The 21126-nt window shown below is 43.9% G+C and overlaps 1 protein-coding gene across 1 annotated transcript in view; it reads left to right on the plus strand.

Annotated features, from left to right (window-relative positions):
* The window catches only part of LOC126235134 (juvenile hormone esterase-like), an 86610-nt gene that overhangs the window by 26921 nt on the left and 38563 nt on the right, over positions 1 to 21126 (plus strand). Inside the window, exons 4-5 of the mRNA XM_049943866.1 lie at positions 11910 to 12095; positions 16198 to 16394. Coding sequence (XP_049799823.1) covers positions 11910 to 12095; positions 16198 to 16394 — 383 coding nt within the window. The remainder of the gene's footprint in view (positions 1 to 11909; positions 12096 to 16197; positions 16395 to 21126) is intronic.

The raw sequence follows: 21126 nt of genomic DNA on the forward strand, positions 1-21126 counted from the left end.
ATGGCTTATCTATTAGTTTTGTGACTTTATAATTTGTAGGAGAGGGTCAGAGGATTAAGGATTTTGTTCTGTATTTCTTTCTTTATTAACTTGACTTGCAGTTACGAAATTAGAGACGCATTACAGCCGTCATTGTCGACAGTAGTTTTGATTTTCTTGATTTCTACTTCTACCTCTACATCTACATCCATACTCCGCAAGCCACCTGTGGTGGAGGGTACCTTGAGTACATCGGTTCTCCCTTCTATTTCAGTCTCGCATTGTTCGTGGAAAGAAGGATTGTCGGTATGCTTCTGTGTGGGCTCTATTCTCTCTGATTTTGTCCTCATGGCCTCTTCGCGAGATATACGTAGGAGGTAGCAATATACTGCTTGACACTTCGGTGAAGGTATGTTCTCGAAACTTCAACAAAAGCCCGTACCGAACTACTGAGTGTCTCTCCTGCAGAGTCTTCCACTGGAGTTTATCTATCATCTCCGTAACGCTTTCGCGATTACTAAATGATCCTGTAACGAAGCGCGCTGCTCTCCGTTGGATCTTCTCTATCTCTTCTATCAACCCTATCTGCTACGGATCCCGCACTGCTAAGCAGTACTCAAGCAGTGGGCGAACAAGCGTGTTGTAACCTACTTCCTTTGTTTTCGGATTGCATTTCCTTAGGATTCTTCCAATGAATCTCAGTCTGGCATCTGCTTTACCAACATTCAACTTTATACGATCATTCCATTTTGAATCACTCCTAATGCGTACTCCCAGATAATTTATGGAATTAACTGCTTCCAGTTGCTGACCTGCTATTCTGTGGCTAAATGATAAGGGATCTATCTTTCTATGTATTCGCAGCACATTACACTTGTAAACATTTAGATTCAATTGCCGTTCCCTGCACCATCATGCGTCAATTCGCTGCAGGTCCTCCTGCATTTCACTACAATTTTCCAATGTTACAATCTCTCGATATACCACAGCATCATCCGCAAAAAGCCTCAGTGAACTTCCGATGTTATCCACAAGGTCATTTATGTATATTGTGAATAGCATCGGTCCTACGACACTTCGCTATGGCACACCTGAAATCACTCTTACTTCGGAAGACTTCTCTCCATTGAGAATGACATGCTGGGTTCTGTTATCTAGGAACTCTTCAATCCAATCACACAATTGGTCTGATAGTCCATATGCTCTTACTTTGTTCATTAAACGACTGTGGGGAACTGTATCGAACGCCTTGCGGAAGTCAAGAAACACGACATCTACCTGTGAACCTGTGTCTATGGCCCTCTGAGTCTCATGGACGAATAGCGCGAGCTGGGTTTCACACGACCGTCTTTTTCGAAACCCCTGCTGATTCCTACATAGTAGATTTCTAGTCTCCAGAAAAGTCATTATACTCGAACGTAATACGTGTTCCAAAATTCTACAACTGATTGACGTTAGAGATAAAGGTCTATAGTTCTGCACATCTGCTCGACATCTCTTATTGAAAACGGGGATGACCTGTGCCCTTTTCCAATCCTTTGGAACGCTACGCTCTTCTAGAGACCTACGGTACACCGCTGCAAGAAGGGGGGCAAGTTCTTTCGCGTACTCTGTATAAAATTGAACTGGTATCCCATCAGGTCCAGCGGCCTTTCCTCTTTTGAGCGATTTTAATTGTTTCTCTATCCCTCTGTCGTGTATTTCGATATCTACCATTTTTTCATCTGTGCCACAATCTAGAGAAGGAACTACAGTGCAGTCTTCCTCTGTGAAACAGCTTTGGAAAAAGACATTTAGTATTTCGGCCTTTAGTCTGTCATCCCCTGTTTCAGTACCATTTTGGTCATAGAGTGTCTGGACATTTTGTTTTGATCCACCTACCGCTTTGACATAAGACCAAAATTTCTTAGGATTTCCTGCCAAGTCAGTACATAGAACTTTACTGTCGAATTCATTGAACGCCTCTCGCATAGCCCTCCTCCTCACACTACATCGCTCTCAGCAGATTACATCTGTATTTACATCTACATACATACTCCAGAAATCATGGCACGCTGCGTGAAACAGGGTACCATGTACCACTACAAGGATTGCGCACGAAATCAATACCTCAAGGTAAAGGGCGCTTCCTGCAGTTAGCCGGCACTAGGCGCTGTGACTCGCCTGCCTCATAGCTTTCCCGCCGCATATACACCGTTAACAGTGTAGTAAGTCAGCACCAGACAGATGTTCAATGTTTCTGTGCGGAATTATGTGTTCATGGGCGCTTTCAGTGTTCTACGGAATTGAACATTGATGTATGTTTGGTAGTGAGCGAAATGCAGGGGCAACGGCACACAAGGGTTCGCGCGCTGTCGTGCACGGAGTCTCTCGTAAATAAAATGCGTTCATACGTGACACGATACAATAATGATATCTCAGATCCTACCAAAACCATTTTCATAGTTTTATTAACATTATTCTCCCTGGAAGTTCATATAAAGTCCAACAGAACGCAGATTGATCAGCGACGAAATTTTTCGCTACACAGGCGGAATAGCTTCAAACCTCTTACGATATTTTATTTTTTATCTTGGAATACTTTAATGTTTTCGCGATGAAATATGTATCGTATGCATCTACGAACTTCAAGAATGTTCATTTATTATTTTCAGTCCAAATATGTCTGTAGTTTTGTTGTATTCACAGGGCGAAGTAAAGAAAATATTTTCCTTCAAACTTTCTTGTAACGTTAGTTTTTTGTTTTTCGTAGCAGCTGGCAATAATTTTTTTTTTTTTTTTGAAAAGTACTCCATCACATTCTAGACGCCAACTAGAGAGGTTTGTTCTAGGATTTGAAATTCTCACAAACTGCCATTGCTGTACGACAATGAGATGTCATTCAGGTGCCTATTTTCGTGACGCAGCTATACTAATTTCCTTTCCTGTCCCTCTTGTGAAAGTGGATCAGGAAAAACTGGTATCTGAAAGCCTCTGTACGAGCCCTAATTTAACATGTCTTTGAGGTCCTTATCCGATATATACGTTGGCGGCAGTAGAATCATTCTACAGTTGGCTTCAAACGCCGGTTCTCTAAATTATCGGAACAGCTCCTTGCGAAAAGAGCGTCGCCTACCGTACAGGGATTCCCATTTTAGTTAACGGAGCAAAAAAAAAAAATGGTTCAAATGGCTCTGAGCACTATGGGACTTAACTTCTGTGGTCATCAGTCCCCTAGAACTTAGAACTACTTAAACTTAATTAACCTAAGGACATCACACACATCCATGCCCGAGGCAGGATTCGAACCTGCGACCGTAGCGGTCGCGTGGTTCCAGACTGTAGGGCCTAGAAGCGCTCCGCCATCCCGGCCGGCTCAAACAGTGTTCAAGAATTCTGCAGCAAACCGATGGTGAGGATATTTGTCCGTATTTATACGAGTCAGTTCTTTTATATATCTTACATACAGCAAAGATCTGCGCTTTTTTACTGCCGTTTAGGGTTTTACGCTGGCGAGAGATTTACACTAAATGCAAACTAAGTAATGGGCCAAAACCCAATTGGGGATCCATCTGCGCCTGGCGACTTATTGGTTTTCATCTGTTTCAGATGCTTCTCTACGCCACGGATGCCAATTTCTGTATCTTCCAAGCGGAAGACAGCACGACAGTCGAATGACCGTATGATTGTACGATCCTCTTGCGTGAATGACCTCTTGTGAAATTCTTTTGCTGTCTTCTACTGCTATCCCAGCCTGGTCGACTAGTGACTGGATAAAAGCCTTTAACCAGCTTTGTTATTTTACGTACAACCAAAATTTTCTGAGGTTCTCGGCAAGATCTTTTGTTAAGGTATGACAGTGAAAGTTGTTGTATGCTTCGCGCATTGAACTTCTGAAAGATGCAGAAATTTCTATTAACTTTTGCCTGTCAACTTTTGCGTGCCCTTGTTTTGAACCGAGAGACTAACAGTCTCTGTTTCCTCACAATTTTCCAAATTTGATTATTAAACCACGGAGGATCTTTTCCATCCTTAATCCACTTACTTGGCACACACGTTACAATCAATTTAAACTTTGCCCACAATCCCTTCACGTTCGTCATACTGGAACTAAATTATGTTCATTCATGTCCTAAGAAGGATGCTAACAACTGCTTCTGTTTCTCCTAGCTATAAACACTTTCCTGGTCTTCTTGACGGGTTATTAACTTTAGTAATCATTGTCGGTATGATGATATCACAATCACTTATCGGTGTCTCTATACTGACATCTCAGTAAGTCGGGCCTGTTTGCAGCTACAAGGCCTAAAATATTTCCGTTGCGTGTGGATTGTTAGAGGCATACAGAATCTTGTGTGATCTCTCTCTGCAAGCCGTCGAACGAATAGATCATCATTGACGGGAACCTCGATCCATAAGACACTGCACAATTACAGTATCTGGTTGTTTGGGTTCTACAATGATTATGCTCAGGAAGTAATGCACAGCATTTTATTCTTCGACAATTCTTTATTGAACATAATGAGAATTACACACACGAAAGAATGGTGTTTTATCAACACACCCTAGTTTTCCACGTAATGTCCGTCCCGTACTATGGCTTTTCTCCAGCGCGAAACAAGGGTGTGTATGCCTTGTCGGTACCAATCCTTACGCGGGAAGCGGAGCCAGTGCTTCACTGTGTGACTCACCTTCTCATCGTCCTCAAAATGCCGAGTCGTAATGTGTCTGTCTTCGCGAATCACATCATCGCTCACTGCAATATGTCAGGTGTAACGGCCGTGGATGGTCTTCCCGACCGCCGCTGCAAATCGTGGATATCTGCCTTCTGATAACCTCACCCTCCGTGCCCAGCGACTAACTATACTTCTGTCGACAGCACATGCTCCATAGACTATGCACAAGCGTTTGTGAATATTTCCCACAGTTTCTTTCTCTGCAGGGAGAAGTTCAATGACGTCGCGTTTCTTGAAACGTACATCACCTACAGACGCCATTTTGAAACTTTCCTGCAGCTACGCTATCTGTTGGAAGCGACGGAAACTTGACGCACGAACTCAGGACATTTAAAATAATACATACTTGACGTTTCTCTTTCGTCGCATTGATTTCAGCTGAAAACGAAAATGATGTGCATTACTCTCTGGGCAAACCTCGTAACTTCGGACGTTACTGATACAGACAGCTCAGTCCCATAGCTTTCTTCTCTCTTCTTGCTTATTAAGCGACGTGACGATACAGTAACGTACTGGCAATCATTGTAGGTCGCACCACTCATTCCTTCCAGCTCCTCGATTTCTCCCTTACCGTCTGCGCTAGTCCTGTCCGCCTCTTCCCCATCCTCACCTACCTTGGCCTTACCATTGACCGTCAACTCACCTGGATCCTTCATCTCTGCTGTATCATATCCGAAGCCCACAACCGCCTCCAACACCTCAAACTCCTCTCTGGCCAGACATGGGGGTTGAACCCCTCTACCATCCTCCACACCTACAAATACTTAATCTGTCCCATTCTCTGTTATCTATTATGCCCGTCCCACCTGTATATCCCTCCCCCCCCCCCTAAAAATTCTATAAGTCCCTCCAGATCATCGAGCGCCATGCACTCCACCTCGCCTTCCGTATACGCCTCCCATCCCCCACGTGGATCCTCTACGACCTGATTCCTTTCCCCCATCTGCTCCTATTCCTCGAACATATCCACATACTCTACACCTCCCGCCGCCTTGATCCCCCTCATCCCCTGGTTGCTCCTCTCCTCTCCAACCCCCGTACTCTGCCACGCCTTCACTTTTGTGTGCCCCGTACCCTCCATCTCTACACCCTTCATCTCCTTTCCCACAGTGGCTTCCGTCAACTCCCCCTCCCAGATGATGCCCTCTCTCCCTCCATTTATCCCTTCTATCAACTCTGATGCTCACCTCCCCCTCCCTTCCTCTGTCCTTTTCCTGGGCTTGCTCTCCTCCCCCTTTAATCCTGTTTTTTCCCAGACTACTCCTTCTCTCTGCCTCCCTTCTCTCCCCCGAGTCCTTTTGCATTTCCATCCTCTGCCTTTCCCCATTCCCTCTCGCGTCTGCCCCGCCCCCTCCCCTCTCTTATGAGTCCTCTCCCTCTGTCGGCTCCCCCTCCTTTCGATTTTCCTCTCCTCCCCATTTTTTCCCCTCGTCTGTCCCGGTCCCTCCCCCCCTCCCCAATCAGCCCTAGGTTGTGGTTTGTCATCTTCATGCCAACTTTTTAGTGCAGTGTTTCCAGTGATTGTCAAGTGTTTCGAACGGACATTATACTGTTGCTGGGTGTGATTTTTATATCTCTTGCGGACAGAAACCAGACTGTCGCCGTGTTTTTTAATTGTTTATCTACTATTTTACCTATCTGCTTTGGGTGTATTTTATTAACATCGCCCACCCTTCGTTTTATGTTTTAACTTTCCACAATTTTCCGCCGTTTTACAATTTAAGTCATCGTTTTATTGCCTGCTCGAGTTGTTTCTTACCTTCATATGTTTAAAAAAATCTGTAGGCTGAAGAGCAGCGTACTAAGCTGATATCAGCCCGCCCCCTGGGGGGGTATCGAAATTAAATAAAGGAAGAAAAAGGCAGTAACGTATGCTGGGGACTTCCTTTCTCGTGTTAATTATTGTTTTTTATGAAATTCTTTCCATTATCGTAATTCACGCTCTAAAAGCCATTGCATATTTGCGGTCTGTGTATCTTCGAACAGGCACAATAGCAATTACTATAACTTGTTGCAGTGCCCCAAACGCGAATGGAACATATTGACGATGAATTCGTTTGTCAAGAATCTACGTATCGTGTACACACACTATCTATTACCTAAAGTGGATTTTATTGAATAATATACGCATAGAAAACCTGGTGTGACATTACCTTTGCACCCATACTACACATTTCAATGCTACCCTTGGATCATTCAGATTCTCAACCTAGCGTCTGCTGTCCTTAGATCAGGCATCTGATAGCTACATTTGTGACGCTCTACAGACAAAAGCTCAGACAGTATGTCCGAAATACTTATAAACTTTTCATCTAAACTCGTACGATAGTTAGATGAAATTCTTGTTTGCAGTTGTACGTAATTAGCATAAAACATGGCACCAAATTCACACGTTCCTTTCATGTTGAACAGTTCCAGCGAAAGTATCATGTAATTTCCGTGTGATATTGTGCTAAGTTCTGGCTGAGACATTCTTTTCGATCGTTGTTTGCAACAGGAGTCTAATTAAGGAACAAGGTCGCAATTATTCCCTTATCTTTTTCGTTTGACTACACGTCGGTTGATTCAGATTCTGAATCTCTGCTTAGCTGATTATTGTTAACCCCTCTTTAATGACAATGAACTTGTCCTCTTAATTAGTGTGTTATCATGTTGCCTTATGAATATAAAAACGAGGGTACCTTTAGTAGTCACCCTGGGATAATAACTAACTTTCCGCCGCTAACATTACAAATCTATTTGATTACTTAACAGGGGATACCACTCTTGCGAGTACTATCAGCCTACATAAATTAGCTTATAATTTTATATGAGTACTTTTAAGGCATATAGACGTACACTACCTAATCAGAAGTACTGAGGCACCCCTATGTAAGATTTGACCACTGAATGTCACGAAATGCGGGCCCGCCAGTATAAAAGGAGACAGGAAGTACTGTGTTATCAGTGGAGAAGCAGTAACAGCAAAATGGGTTGGTCAGGGGAGCTCAGTGACTTAGAAGGTGGACTAGTCATTGCATGTCTCCTGAGGAATAAGTCCCTGCTAAGGCTGCGCAATCCGACTCTTGGTGATGTGACTGTGAAGTGGAAACGTGAAGGAACATACAGCTAAAAACAGACCAGACAGATCATGTACTGAAAGTTAAGGACCGTCGAGCACTGGTGTTGTAAAAACAGAAAAAGAAAAAAAAAAAAAAAACGCGTGGAATCAGCGGAATAAGTCACTCGTGACTTTTAAAGTGCTACTAGCAGTGAAAGTAGCACAGTGATTGTGGGTAGTGACTTAAAAACGCGGTGCAAAGGTCGAGCAGCTCCTGATAAGCAACGCATATCTGTGGTCAATGGAAAGCGGCACTTGAAGTGGTATAGAGAGGGGAGTGGATAATTGGAAGCTAGTGATATGGGGTGATGAACGATTGTCTGCCGTGGCAATCCGATGGAAACTGATTCCTTCCCCTCAATGCTGGATGAAGCCAACGCTGTGCGCGTAGCCTCTTGGTTTGCCTCAAGCCTCAGAGTTAGGAAATAATATATAAAAGCACTTCACAAAAAAACTTCTCTTACTTTAATTTTGGCAAAGTTAAAGATGACACTAGTCAAATCATTGTCGCTAAGCAAATCATATTACGTGTTTATGAACTTGTTTAGATGTTCTTGTCTCATGATGTGGCGCTTTAATGTTGAAAACGAACATTCCCCACTTCAGCTGAAGATAATCAAAGACGAGTAAATACTTAAGACTATTTCTACATTTTGGAAAGACTATTCCAACGAATTTTCTATCGATATGACGGTGAGTCAAATGAAAACCTTAAATTTGTAATAACAAATCGCGCCGTTATCCTGTAAGTTGGTAAGCGTGCTACAAACAGCGTGCAGAATGGCCTGTAGGTGTCAGCATAGTGCAGATGCACACATACCGTCGCAGTATCAGTATAAAGATGGTCGCCCCACTTGCGACTTGCACCAGGGAAGAACAGCGTTCTGTTGTTTTATTTTTGCGTAGTGAAGGTGTGAAACCTGTTGAAATTCATCGACAGATGAAGATTCAGTATGGTGATGCATGTTTGTCACAGCAGCAAGTCTACGAATGGAGTAGGAAGTTCGCAAATGGTGTGACTTCAGTGCAAGATGCTCCTCGTAGAGGTCAGGCACAACTTGTTGTGACACCACAGAACATTGCAGCATTGAAGCCATAGTGAAGGAAAACCGCTGAGTGACACTGAATGACACTGCAGCATGGTTACAGATTAGTCATGGGTCTGCACACCACATTGTGCATGATGTGCTCCAGTTTCAAAAAGTGTCTGCAAGATGGGTTCCACGGCAGCTGATCCCTGAAATGAGAGAACGACGGCCGGCCGGTGTGGCCGTGCGGTTCTAGGCGCTTCAGTCTGGAACCGCGTGACCGCTACGGTCGCAGGTTCGAATCCTGCCTCGGGCATGGATGTGTGTGCTGTCCTTAGGTTAGTTAGGTTTAACTAGTTCTAAGTTATAGGGGACTGATGACCTCAGCAGTTAAGTCCCATAGTGCTCAGAGCCATTTGAACCAAGAGAACGACGTGTTGATATTTGTGAAGAACTTCTTCGGCGTTTTGAACGAGAAGGTAATGACTTCCCTGCAAGAATCGTTACTAGGTACGGAACCTGGGTTCACTTACACTAACCGGAAACGAAGAGAGCGGCAACCCAGACCTTGCCCCAAGTGATTTACATATGTCTGGACCACTCAAAGACGCAATGGGAGGAAAGAAGATCCGTTCGGATTAAGAGGTACGTCACGCGTTGCATTAGTGGTTGCGCGGACTACTAAAAGAATTTTTTCTAAGGGGATTTATGCACTTTGTAATCGCTGGAGGACTTGCATTGAGCGTGGGGGAGATTATGTTGAAAGGCTATACAGCTTTGTACCACTTCTGCACAATAAATAATATTTTTAAAAAATATTTAAGGTTTTTATTTGACTCACCCTCGTAGTTTATAGAACTGCAGTTCCAGGGGCTCGTGATTTTTTGCTATCAATACCAGCAGCGAAATGTGTTATGAGCAGCTCACATTGAGCTTTCTTCCGTATCATCTGGGTAAGCATTGACGATAACTGGAGCTCTTTTCACGATCTCTTCTGTTGTTAAAGACAAACTGCTGAAGTATTCCAAATACACTAGTCACTTGATGGTGTTCTTCTGTGTGTTTAACTATTGCAGACAACACGTAATCAATTATCACAGTGAACTCCTAAATTTCAAAATTTTGTCCAGGAGTTTGATTTGCTCCTATTTTATTGAGTGTATTAGAGCCGCTGGAATTGTCGTACTCTATGTTTCACCTGCATCGCCTTGAAGTCTGTTGCCGATATTCTTCACAGCCGGTCAGTACTTCGGCTTTTGCTTCAGAATCTTAAAATGTGGACTTCTTTGCTTGGACGTAACCAAGTAATTATTTAAAAGGACGTATCCCATGTTACGAAGCAGAGAGCGTTCTAAGATTTCGTTCCAAACGATAGTCATTGTTCCCGTTTACAACGTACTAATCTTCGAATGTAGTCCGTAGGCCTTATTACAAGACTTAACTTTTTAATCCACACTGTTAGATACTGCATCCAAAACTTGCCTGATAGTGGTAAAACTGCATACAAGTGGCTTCGTAGCATCTGCTAGGGTCAGTGGCACTGTGTTCGAGAAGATTTTCAAAATCTGATTCTTTGAAGTAGTTTCTTTCAATTCTTTCAAAAGAAGACCCAGCGCTAGTTAGAAGCGGAAAACGTATGTTAAACAGCAGTATAGTATTGTATTCTATCAGTCCACAGCAATCGAAAGAGAAACAACGACAGGAAAGAAATCCAGAAGCCGCGAAACTGCCACACGTTATACAACAGTAGTTCACCAACAGGACAGCAAGCTCCGCTCTAGACGGCTGGTATCTGGAGTATTATACGAAACACAGAAGGAATGACTCTGGCACTAGAGATACAAAAATAAATATGGTGTTCATTACTTACTTCCTTATTGCTAATCAATAGAGCCCTATTCTAACTGATCGGGTTATTACAACTAGCACGGCCAACAATAGGAACCTCCCATGTAAGTTCTGCGGCGTTGTCAACTTACGATATATAATGTATGATGTGGCCAGCGTTTCCTTTTAGAAATCTAAAATTGTTACTACTCATTGTGGATTTAGTCACCAACGTCTTTCCAATTGGACGGTAGGTAGAATACCGTTCATATCTAATTTCATAGTTTTACAGCCTGGTGGGAGGCCCACTAGTGGACGAAGCTCGCAGCATTTGCTAGCTCTTGCTACGTGGCTAACCCGGCTCTGCTTCCACCGATTTCATGCGTTTTTGTACAGTCACTCTCCAGAGTGCTCAACGGTCCCTGTGCGTCAGCACATGCGGTGTCCGCCCCTGGTAGCTGAGTAGTCAGCGCGACGGAATGTCATACCTAACGGCCCGGGTTCGATTCCCGGCTGGGTCGGAGATTCTCTCTCGCTCAGGGACTGGGTGTTGTGTTGTCCCTATCACCATCATTTCATCCCCACCGACACGCAAGTCGCTGAAGTGGCGTCAACTCGAAAGACTTGCACCAGGAGAACGGTCTACCCGCCGGGAGGCCCTAGCCACACATTTTTTTTTACCACATGCGGTCTGCCTTCACTCGGTTTAACTGGGGTTATTCAGCTGCGTTTCCACTCCACAATCACATCGACCAACAGTCGACTTGAGCAGATTTAGAAAGGCAGAAATGCCCTAGATCGATTTGTTTCTCAAGTGATATCCAATAACTAATCGACGTTCGAAGTCGCTGAGCTCTCCCAACCAATTCTACATTTTCTGCTTCCCTTCTGACAACACAAGTCTCTCCTTTTACGCTGGCGTGTCCACCTCTCATGACATCTAGTGGTCAACTGCGCATTGCATAGCGATGACCGGACACTTGTGATCAGGTAGTGCAGGTACACTGTGACAAGTGACGTCCGCATTGCTTGCTCGACCTCGCACGTAAAATTTGCGCTGTGTCCACAATCTGGCTGCGATCAGATGTACTGGCAGCGTGCGTCCTGATCCTAGCCGTGCGACACAAGCGTATCAACTCTCCTAAATCAAATGCTCATCAATGTATGATGGTTATTCTCTCTTATTTTCACTTTTCTTACCATTGTAGTTTTCGGATGATTCCTATTCATTCTCAGTTTTGCCGACGATAACATCTGCAGGTTTCCTGAGCACTGGAGACTCCGTGGTGCCTGGGAACATGGGCTTCAAAGACCAGTTGATGGCTCTTCGCTGGGTAAAGGAGAACATCGCTGCCTTTGGAGGGGACCCGGAGAACATTACACTTTTCGGAGAGAGCGCTGGCAGCAGGTCTTGTCACCTCATCATGCTATCTTCAGCTGCAGAAGGTGAGTTGTAAAACTAAAATAAAATTAAAAAAAAATAAAAAAGTGAAGGAATCCATTTGAGATTAAGTGATTGACTTACGTTCTTTAATTTTTTGTGTTATTCACGACAAAGTCACAAGAACATTTTACGAGAGACGTTCAATAAGTAAAGCAACACATTTTTTTCTAAAAGGTTGGGTTTATAGAGGCTTCCAATGTATCATATTGCCGGCCGGAGTGGCTGAGCGGTTCTAGGCGCTACAGTCTGGAACAGTGCGACCGCTACGGTCGCAGGTTCGAATCCTGCCTCGGGCATGGATGTGTGTGATGTCCTTAGGTTAGTTAGGTTTAAGTAGTTTTAAGTTCTAGGGGACTGATGTCCTCAGAAGTTAAGTCCCATAGTGCTCAGAGCCATTTGAACCATTTTTTTGTGTCATATTATTCCCCACTTTTTTGGCTACAAAGCCCTATTTTCAAATCTTTTCCGTTCAATGCGACCGCTTTACCCCACTTTGGTGGGAGGGCCTATGTGATGGTACCGCTCTACTGGTCGACGTCGGAGCCAACGTCTTGCGCATCAGTAACCTCCCCGTTGTGCTTCCATCGTTGGGTCAGACCGATGGAAGTCGAAAGTGGGAGATCCGGGCTATAGGATGGATGCGGGAGAACAGTCTCATAAAGTTCAGTGAGCTCGTCTCGGGTGCGCTGACTTGGGTGTGGCCTTGCGCTGTCATGAGGAAACAGAAGTTTGTTTGCATTTTTGTGGGGACGAACACGCTGAATTAGTTTATTCGATTTCATGAATCACGGGACACTATAGAGTTGTAGTTACATCATGCGGGAGGAAATCAAGCAGAATAACCCCTTCAGAGTCCCGAAGACAGTCGCCGTGACTCAATCGGCTGAAAGTACGGCTCTAAACATTTTATTTGGAGGATAGGTGGTGTGCTCCACTCCATGGACTGCCTTTTTCCAGGTTCGAGGAGACAAACCAATGTTTCATAGCCTGTGGCGATGTTTTAGAAAATTTGTCACTATCTGCCTTACAATGTGCAAGCAGTTCCTCATAGATGGTCCTTCGTTACTCTTTATGGCCTTCCGTTAGGCGGCGAGGAACTCAGCAGGCATACGCCTTTGAATACCCCAATTGGCAGACGAATGTGTCAGCACTACCAATAGAGACATCCTATTGAGCAGGGAGATCTTTGGTTGTGATCCGTCGATTACCGCCAATGAGAGTGTTCGCACATTCCAACGCTTCAGGAGTCACATATGTGTGCTGCTTGCCGGCACGCGGGAAATCAGACAGGTTTGCACGACTTTGTTGCGATGATGGCAGACGCCTCGCCCAACATCTCAACGAGCTTTTGTTCTCTGCCAGGTATCCGTAGGCATTCTACAAGTACCAATGAATGTCTGCAATGCTCTGGTTTTCTGCCAAAAGAAATTCACTGACAGGTCTCTGCTTGGAACACACATCTGTTACAGACGCTATTTGAAGGACATATTTAGCGCCGAAACCTATAGGAACTTAATGAAACTATACGGGCTGAATTGGGAATATTCCACAATGTCCCACAATATATTCCGCTTTTCCTCAACGAAAATTTTCTGAGGAAAAATATGCGTACCTTCAGTCTGAAGCCGCGCGGGGTTAGGCGAGCGGTCCGAGGCGCTGCAGTCATGGACTGTGCGGCTAGTTCGGGCGGAGGTTCGAGTCCTCCCTCGGGCATGGGTGTGTTTGTTTGTCCTTAGGATAATTTAGGTTAAGTAGCGTGTAAGCTTAGGGACTGATGACCTTAGCAGTTAAGTCCCATAAGATTTCATACACATTTGAACATTTACAGTCTGAAGATGACCAATGGCTGGTATGACCAACGGCTGGTCGAAACCAGATACGACATTGATGTGTTTGTGTTCCAAACAATATAAAATATAAATCACAATGTCTGCAGATCTCGTTTCCGGGATGTGTTGAAACAAGTCTCACTATCCACTCGCCTGTGATGAAAATCAACCAGGTAAGGTGGTGGCACAGTGTTTAACACACTGGACTCTATACGGAAGCAACGGACTTCAAATCTGCTTACAGCCACACTAAAATAAGCAATCATTGGTCACAGAGATACCAATCTAATTACTTCATTCATGTTACGACTTATTATAGTCCGAAAGATTATAATGAGACGCCGAAAAGGATCTACATCTATAATCTCACTTCCTTCGAGTTTTGTATAACCTCATTTTCTTACGTGTTGCTTCTGGTACCTCTGCATTGTATGAGCTGTTTTGCTGAAGGAAACTTCTTTCGCTTGCAACCGTCTGCATCTGATATTTCGTCTGTATTGGATATCTCAGCCGATGTGTATTCTTAGAGAACAGAATTCATAACGTTGTGGTATGGTCTCAATTCATTGCCGAATTCCAGTAAATCACCAATCCATTTTGTGTTCCCATTCATAATTTCAGTATTTTCACTGTTTCACCTCAATTTTCCTTGCTAACTCGGAACTCTATTCCGCTCAACATTTTTTCTAGTTGTACATATATCTACTATACTTACTATGCAAGCAATTGTACAGTGTATACCGGACTGTATATTCTACCCTGTGGTCATTCCTTTTCCTAAAGAAAAATGGTTGAGTGTATGCCTCTGTTGGAATTCTAGTATCTCTTACCCCTGCTGTCCGTAGGATATGTATGCTCGAGGTATGGAATGTTTCTGCACTCTCAATAATGTTTGCCGGAACGAAAGTCTTCTTCACTGTATGGATTTCCGTTAAAGTTCACAAAGTGTTTTGGTAACACTTTTTTACTCAGGGAAACTAGTATTAACGCATCTTCCAGCACGCATATAAATTGATTCGGTACCTTCCTATATTACTAACATGAGTCAGGAATGGGTGACACAAACGTTTCTTCATTCAATATTTAAAAGTCCTGATAGATATTACAAGTTTCTTGGTCACAAAACGTTTAAATGTATCGAGAAAATTGAAGGTTGCATATAAATAGATGTTGCCTCAGATCAACATGGAGTACAGTTCCGACCATGCTTTGTGTTGTGTTTAAGCTATCAACTTGCTTTTAACGTTAAGTGTTGGATTTCGTTGACGACTGTGCTTTCATGTTAAGTGCACGATTATGGTGACACTATTATACCGGTTTCATATAATTAAAGTGCGGCAACTCACAGAGTTCCAGTGTACGCTGTAATTATCGAATGGCAATGAAACTCGGCGGATATTCTAATGAGCTAATGCGGAACCGATTTACGCTGGAAAAAAATTAGTTCAGATTTTGGCCACCAGACGCAAACCTGTGCAATGAATGCAAGAGAAACGTGCAGAAATGTTTACATATGTAAAGGATTAGGAGCAGGACATGGGCAGAAAATCTCAAACAAGTGAGAAACACATAATGTTAATTTTATTACTAACCGCCGCTTTCACAATTTGTTCAATATCAGCCCTGGAGACGTCGACGAGATGATATTTAGCGCCAGATTTGCACCTGGTGACCAAAATTGGAACTAAATTTTTTCCAGCATATATCGGTACTCCACGCATTTACGTATTAGCGTATCTGCCAAGATTCGCTGCCGTACGATAATAACAGCCCACACTGGACCTTCACGGCTAGTTGCTCTTAAATTGTAGTCTCCCGTACTTTACCAAATTCTTCTCAGATTTTCAAATATCCGTTTTCACCTGAGGCAGTACTTTCTCCAGTTCCACATTAGTATTGATTTAGTTAATTCTTTCTCATGGCACACCCCAAAGACTAGGTGTTAGTTTATAGTATGGAGTGAATGTCACTCAATTTACGTAGTTTCCCCGTTGTTTCTCATTAATTAATAAAACAAGCTACAGATGTGCATTTGATTCCCAGCCCGATGCACGCGTTCCAGTCGGGCGCTACTTAGTAGACTTGCTTGATAGTGTCGCTGCTTCTTTGGCCTCGCAACTTGTTATGTATCTTCAGAAGACCAACGGCACTCCGTCCTAGCAGTTCAAACGGAGACATATATGTGTTCTTAGCGAGAGACGCTGGCCAGTAGAGCATAATAACACTTTTGCTGCAGTTTGCTCGGTGCTGCAAGTTCACCTGTCGCCGGTTGCAGGGCTGTTCCAGCGCATGATATGTCAGAGCGCCGTGGCGTTCCGCGGCTGTCTGGTGCCCATGGCGGAGCGCACGCAGCGGCTGGCCCGCCACCTGGGTCTGCAGCAGGGGGCCTCGTCCCAGCAGCTAGCGGACTTCCTCAGGGAAATACCCGCCAAGGTGCTCGTAGAGCAGGCGCCCATGGCGCTCTCCGCACAGGTAACTAATGCTGTCCTCAACCGCTCAACCGTGCTAACGTTACATGATGTCCATCAGCATTACACTGTATGAAGCAATTCTGCGATTACCCTGATACGCTAGGTTCTAAGATACGTTATTTTTTGGGGGACAGGGAGAGGAGGGCCATTGTTTCCATCTCTTTCTTCCACTCCCTTCCCCCGCCCAACTCTGACCAATGTCCAAAATGGTTCAAATGGCTCTGAGCACTATGGGACTTAACTGCTGAGATCATCGGTGCGCTAGAACTTAGAACTACTTAAACCTAACTAACCTAAGGACATTACACACATCCATGCCCGAGGCAGGATTCGAACCTGCGACCGTAGCGGTCGCGCGGTTCCAGACTGTAGCGCTTAGAACCGCTCGGCCACCCCGGCCCTCAATGACAGTTTTCAATGGCACCAATGTAGCATACAGTAGGGTGACAAGAGTCACGGGATAACGATGTCGACGTATACAGATTGCAACAGTATCACGTTCCCAAGATATAAAAGGGCGGTGCATCGGCGGAGTTGTCATTTTTAGTCAGGATTCATGTGAAAAGGTTTCCCAAGTGATTATTGCCGCAAGACGGGAATTTACAGACTTCGAACGCGGGGTGGTTGTCCGTAGTACGGGCATGGGACATTCCATTTCGGAAATGGTTAGGGGATTCTATATTCCGAGAGCCACAGCGCCAAGAGCGTGTCGAGAATACCAAATTTCAGACATTACTTCTCACCACGGACAAAGCAGTGGCCGACGGACTTCACGTAACGAACGAGAGCAGGGACGTTTGTATAGAGTTGTCAGTGCTAACATACAACCAACACTGGTTGAAATGAACGCAGAAATCAATGTCGGACGTACGAGGAACATATCCGTTAGGATAGCGCGGTGAATTTTGGCGTTAATGGGCTGTGTCAGCAGACAACCGATGCGAATGCCTTTGCTAATATTATGATATCGCCTGTAGCGCCTCTCCTGGGCTCGTGTCCGTATCGGTTGGACCCTAGACGACTGGAACACAGTGGCCTGCTCATAAGAATCCCGATTTAATTTGTATGAGCACAAGATAGGGCTCGATTGTGACGCAATCCTGTCGAAACCATGGATCCAGGTTGTCATTAAGGCACTGTGCAAGCTTATGGTGGCTCCATAATGGTGTGGGTTGTGTTTACATGGAATGGCCTGGAATCTCCGGTCCAGCTGAATCGATTACTGACTGTAAATGGTTATATTCGACTACGTGTAGACCATTTGCATGTTCCTAGATAATACTGGAATTTCTATGGATGACAATACGCTATGTCACTAGGCCACAATTGTTCGCGAATGGTCTGAAAAATATTCTGGACCGTTCGAGCAAATGATCTGGCCACCCAGATCGCCCGACATGAAACCCAACGAACACTCATGCCACACAATCGAGAGATCACCTTGTGCACAAACTCCAGCTCCGGCAACACTTCGGCAATGATGGACGCCGGTAGAGGCTGCATAGTTCAGTATATCTGCACGGATCTTCCAACAACTTGTTGAGTTCATGCCACGTCGAATTGCTGGATTGCAGGAGATTGACATTAGCAGGTATCCAGTGACTTTTTTCACCTCAGTATATGTGAATATTGAGGAGATGCTGTGTTAGTGATCCATCCGACACGATCGGAAGACGCTCAGGAGGCCTGTCTGGGTAACTTATGTTTTGACTCTGCAGGCGGTAACTGCGTAAAGTTTAAAGACGAATAGTGTTTCCAATCTTACGACCTCTGCGAAGTGAACGTACTACTGTTGAACAGTTTAAGCCATCTAAATGGGGTTTTGAGCTGCTCGCTCTGTCCTGCAATTTGTTTGGTTAATTGTTCAAATAAATCGTTCATGCTTAAAATCTTCACACTGTTTTGTTCTACGGAATCGGTGTGTTCCGATCCTACCTCAAATTTTTCTTTCGATTCTTTCTTTATCTGTGTAGAATCAAACATGTCAGTGGATTCGTTCACGTACCCACTATCATCTACAAAGTCACCCTCTACTTCCAGTTTCATTCCTTGCTGTGTTCGAGGCGATCTCGACATTTCAATCTGTTCGTTAACATGTTCGTGATATTGTATGTACGCCAATTGTCTTCCGCTAACGCCATCTGTTATCTGGCCGCGTGAACTCCTGCCATCTACCGTGTCTACGTTCCTGTCCATACTGAATGCAAATTACACCACACTACTATACTTGACGTTCACTGCAATTTATTTTACTGAATATTATTACAATTCGTGCCACTGAACATCCACTGTTCGGTATTCACGTTAATTTGTGACCGACAACAACTGGATGTCCTGTCACCGGGAAGCCACTTGTAACGTCTACGCTCGGGCGTACGTTAACTCTTTAAAACCTGTACTATGGTAAGTTGACGGGCTTCACCTTATAAGAAAGGATTTTAGTAAATATGTTGACCGCGTGTACTTGAATGGAGGCACAATCAGACTTACACCCACTCAGTAACAACAATGATACGTCAAGCAAGTCTAAAGTGCAACTACACGTTAGGACGGGCAAGAAACATACACAGCAGATACTACCAATTGTTAATAATACGGTCGCCAGCCTAATTAGGCATTAAGTGAGTTTTTTTCTTGTACAAGTGGATGTACGTACAAGCATAACAACACGTAGTAATACTGCATTATATGGTAAATTTTAGACCCAGAAAAATCTACTGAACTAAGATTTTCCTTTTCTGTACTAATTTGAACAAGCTATAAATATACAGCATTACACTATAATGATTACTACAAACTGTGTTTTGTCTATTGATCCGACTGAAATCGGGCATAGGTTACCCTAGAAATAGCACTTTTGAAACACACATACAATGTCAATTTTAATAAGGGTAAAACACTGATAAATTTAGGTTTTATATTGACTTTGACTTTGCTGGTTAAATCAGTTCAGTACACTTCAGAATTTAAATGAATAGAAAAGAAAAGAGTGGAGGGAGGGACCCTGAAACTGTTATGATCACTGTGTTGAAACTATTAACTATTGGAAGCATTAAGCACTCAAGATTTACAATATATGAGTTACTACTCTTTTTGTCTTATTACTTCCTCATTTAACTACTATTATTTTTGTCTCAAATTAATTAAGCTTCATTACTAAACCAATTCCAAACTTTGTCAGACCTTTGTTCTTTGCTTATATTTTCATTAACAATAAAGCTCCTTAAACATCTTTCTAGCCTAGATAGGTCTGCAGGTAATTCTTATTAACATAAACTTTAAATCTTCATTTCGGGACACTCCGATTGCACAACATGTGGAAAGGACCCTGTCTAGGTTAGTGATGAGGATAATTAATTGATAGGACAATTCTGGTAAAAGTTAAGTTGTTATTGAACAGTCAGGAACAAAATTAACACTGGTCCACACGAATACAATTCTAAAGATTCAACCTGTTTGTGTCGATGCGGCGGTTGGCGGGCGGCAAGATGGCGAGGTGCACAGCACACATACAATCACAGCTATGGCTCTTGGTGTATCGGCACTTTGCTTCTTCTTAGCGTCGCCATCCTTTCCCGTTTAGTGCCTATTGAATATAGCCATGCTGTATAGTCGTCGGAAACGGCACATCCGAGGCTCAATGAAATCACGTTTTCCAGGAGAGCCTCCTCGATCCAGAGCGTGTTTCTCAGACCGATGCCCAACTCCGACTATATTGCTGAGCCCGTTATGCCGTGCCGCGTCCGTGTGCATTTTCCCGCGCTTGCCTGCCATCCACCTTTTACCGCTCCCCTACAGACAGGGTATTCACCAAAGGTTTTACATTCCACATATCCCAATACATTGCCTACGTATGGACCAGGCGCACAATTACAATTTTAAACATGGTACAATAGATTCAACATGAGTTACACTTCAATTCTGTTATAGCATTGCTTGAAATTTGACATAAATCTTAATATTCACTTCGAAAGTTGCTTACAGTTTCTTTAAGATAATGACACGAAAAGAAAAAGAAATGAAATCAAAACATTGCTTACACTAATTTATCGAAAATCAGAAGAAAAAAATTATTATACGTACAGTTGCTGTTACAAGTTCTCGGCCTACAGGACAGCATGCTAACACTGATGCGCTGTGCAAATTGCCCAACAGTCCCATTATGAAGTTTGACAGGGAAGAAACAGTTCGTTTTGCGATTGACGATGCCTTTAAAACAATGCTGCAGGAATTTACCATCATTATCAAAGAAGTCGCAGTAGCCACAAGTCACAACCCAATGTTGTGCAACATTATTGTACCGGTTCAAACAGAATGGCCTGTGCACCTCCCTGCGGACGCCAATACCGATTTTCCACCTTATTTGAGCATGAAAGGAAGCCAGGGCGTGCTGTTGCTTAAAACTAAGAGTGACGGGTGACGCATTATAGTTCTGCTTCGCTCCATCCACGCATCCTACGGTTTCTGCATTCTTCTCACTGGGGATGTCTCGCATGAAAGCGTTAGATCGACGCACATATATTGGCCTGCGACAAGCACCCACCTCGGTGGTGCAGGGAGGCAGTCCACAGAAGCAAGCAACCCCTCCCAACAAATTTTCATTATTGTCTGAGCCAACTCAGCGGTGGATTTCGCGTGTCCATTTCTTGCGGCAATGCGGTTTATACTGGTGGGCGCCGTGTCCAACATCCTCTATACATTAAGGACGTCCACCAAATCTTTGGGCTCTGATA

Source organism: Schistocerca nitens, chromosome 2 (assembly GCF_023898315.1).
Source record: "Schistocerca nitens isolate TAMUIC-IGC-003100 chromosome 2, iqSchNite1.1, whole genome shotgun sequence".
Lineage (NCBI taxonomy): Eukaryota > Metazoa > Arthropoda > Insecta > Orthoptera > Acrididae > Schistocerca > Schistocerca nitens.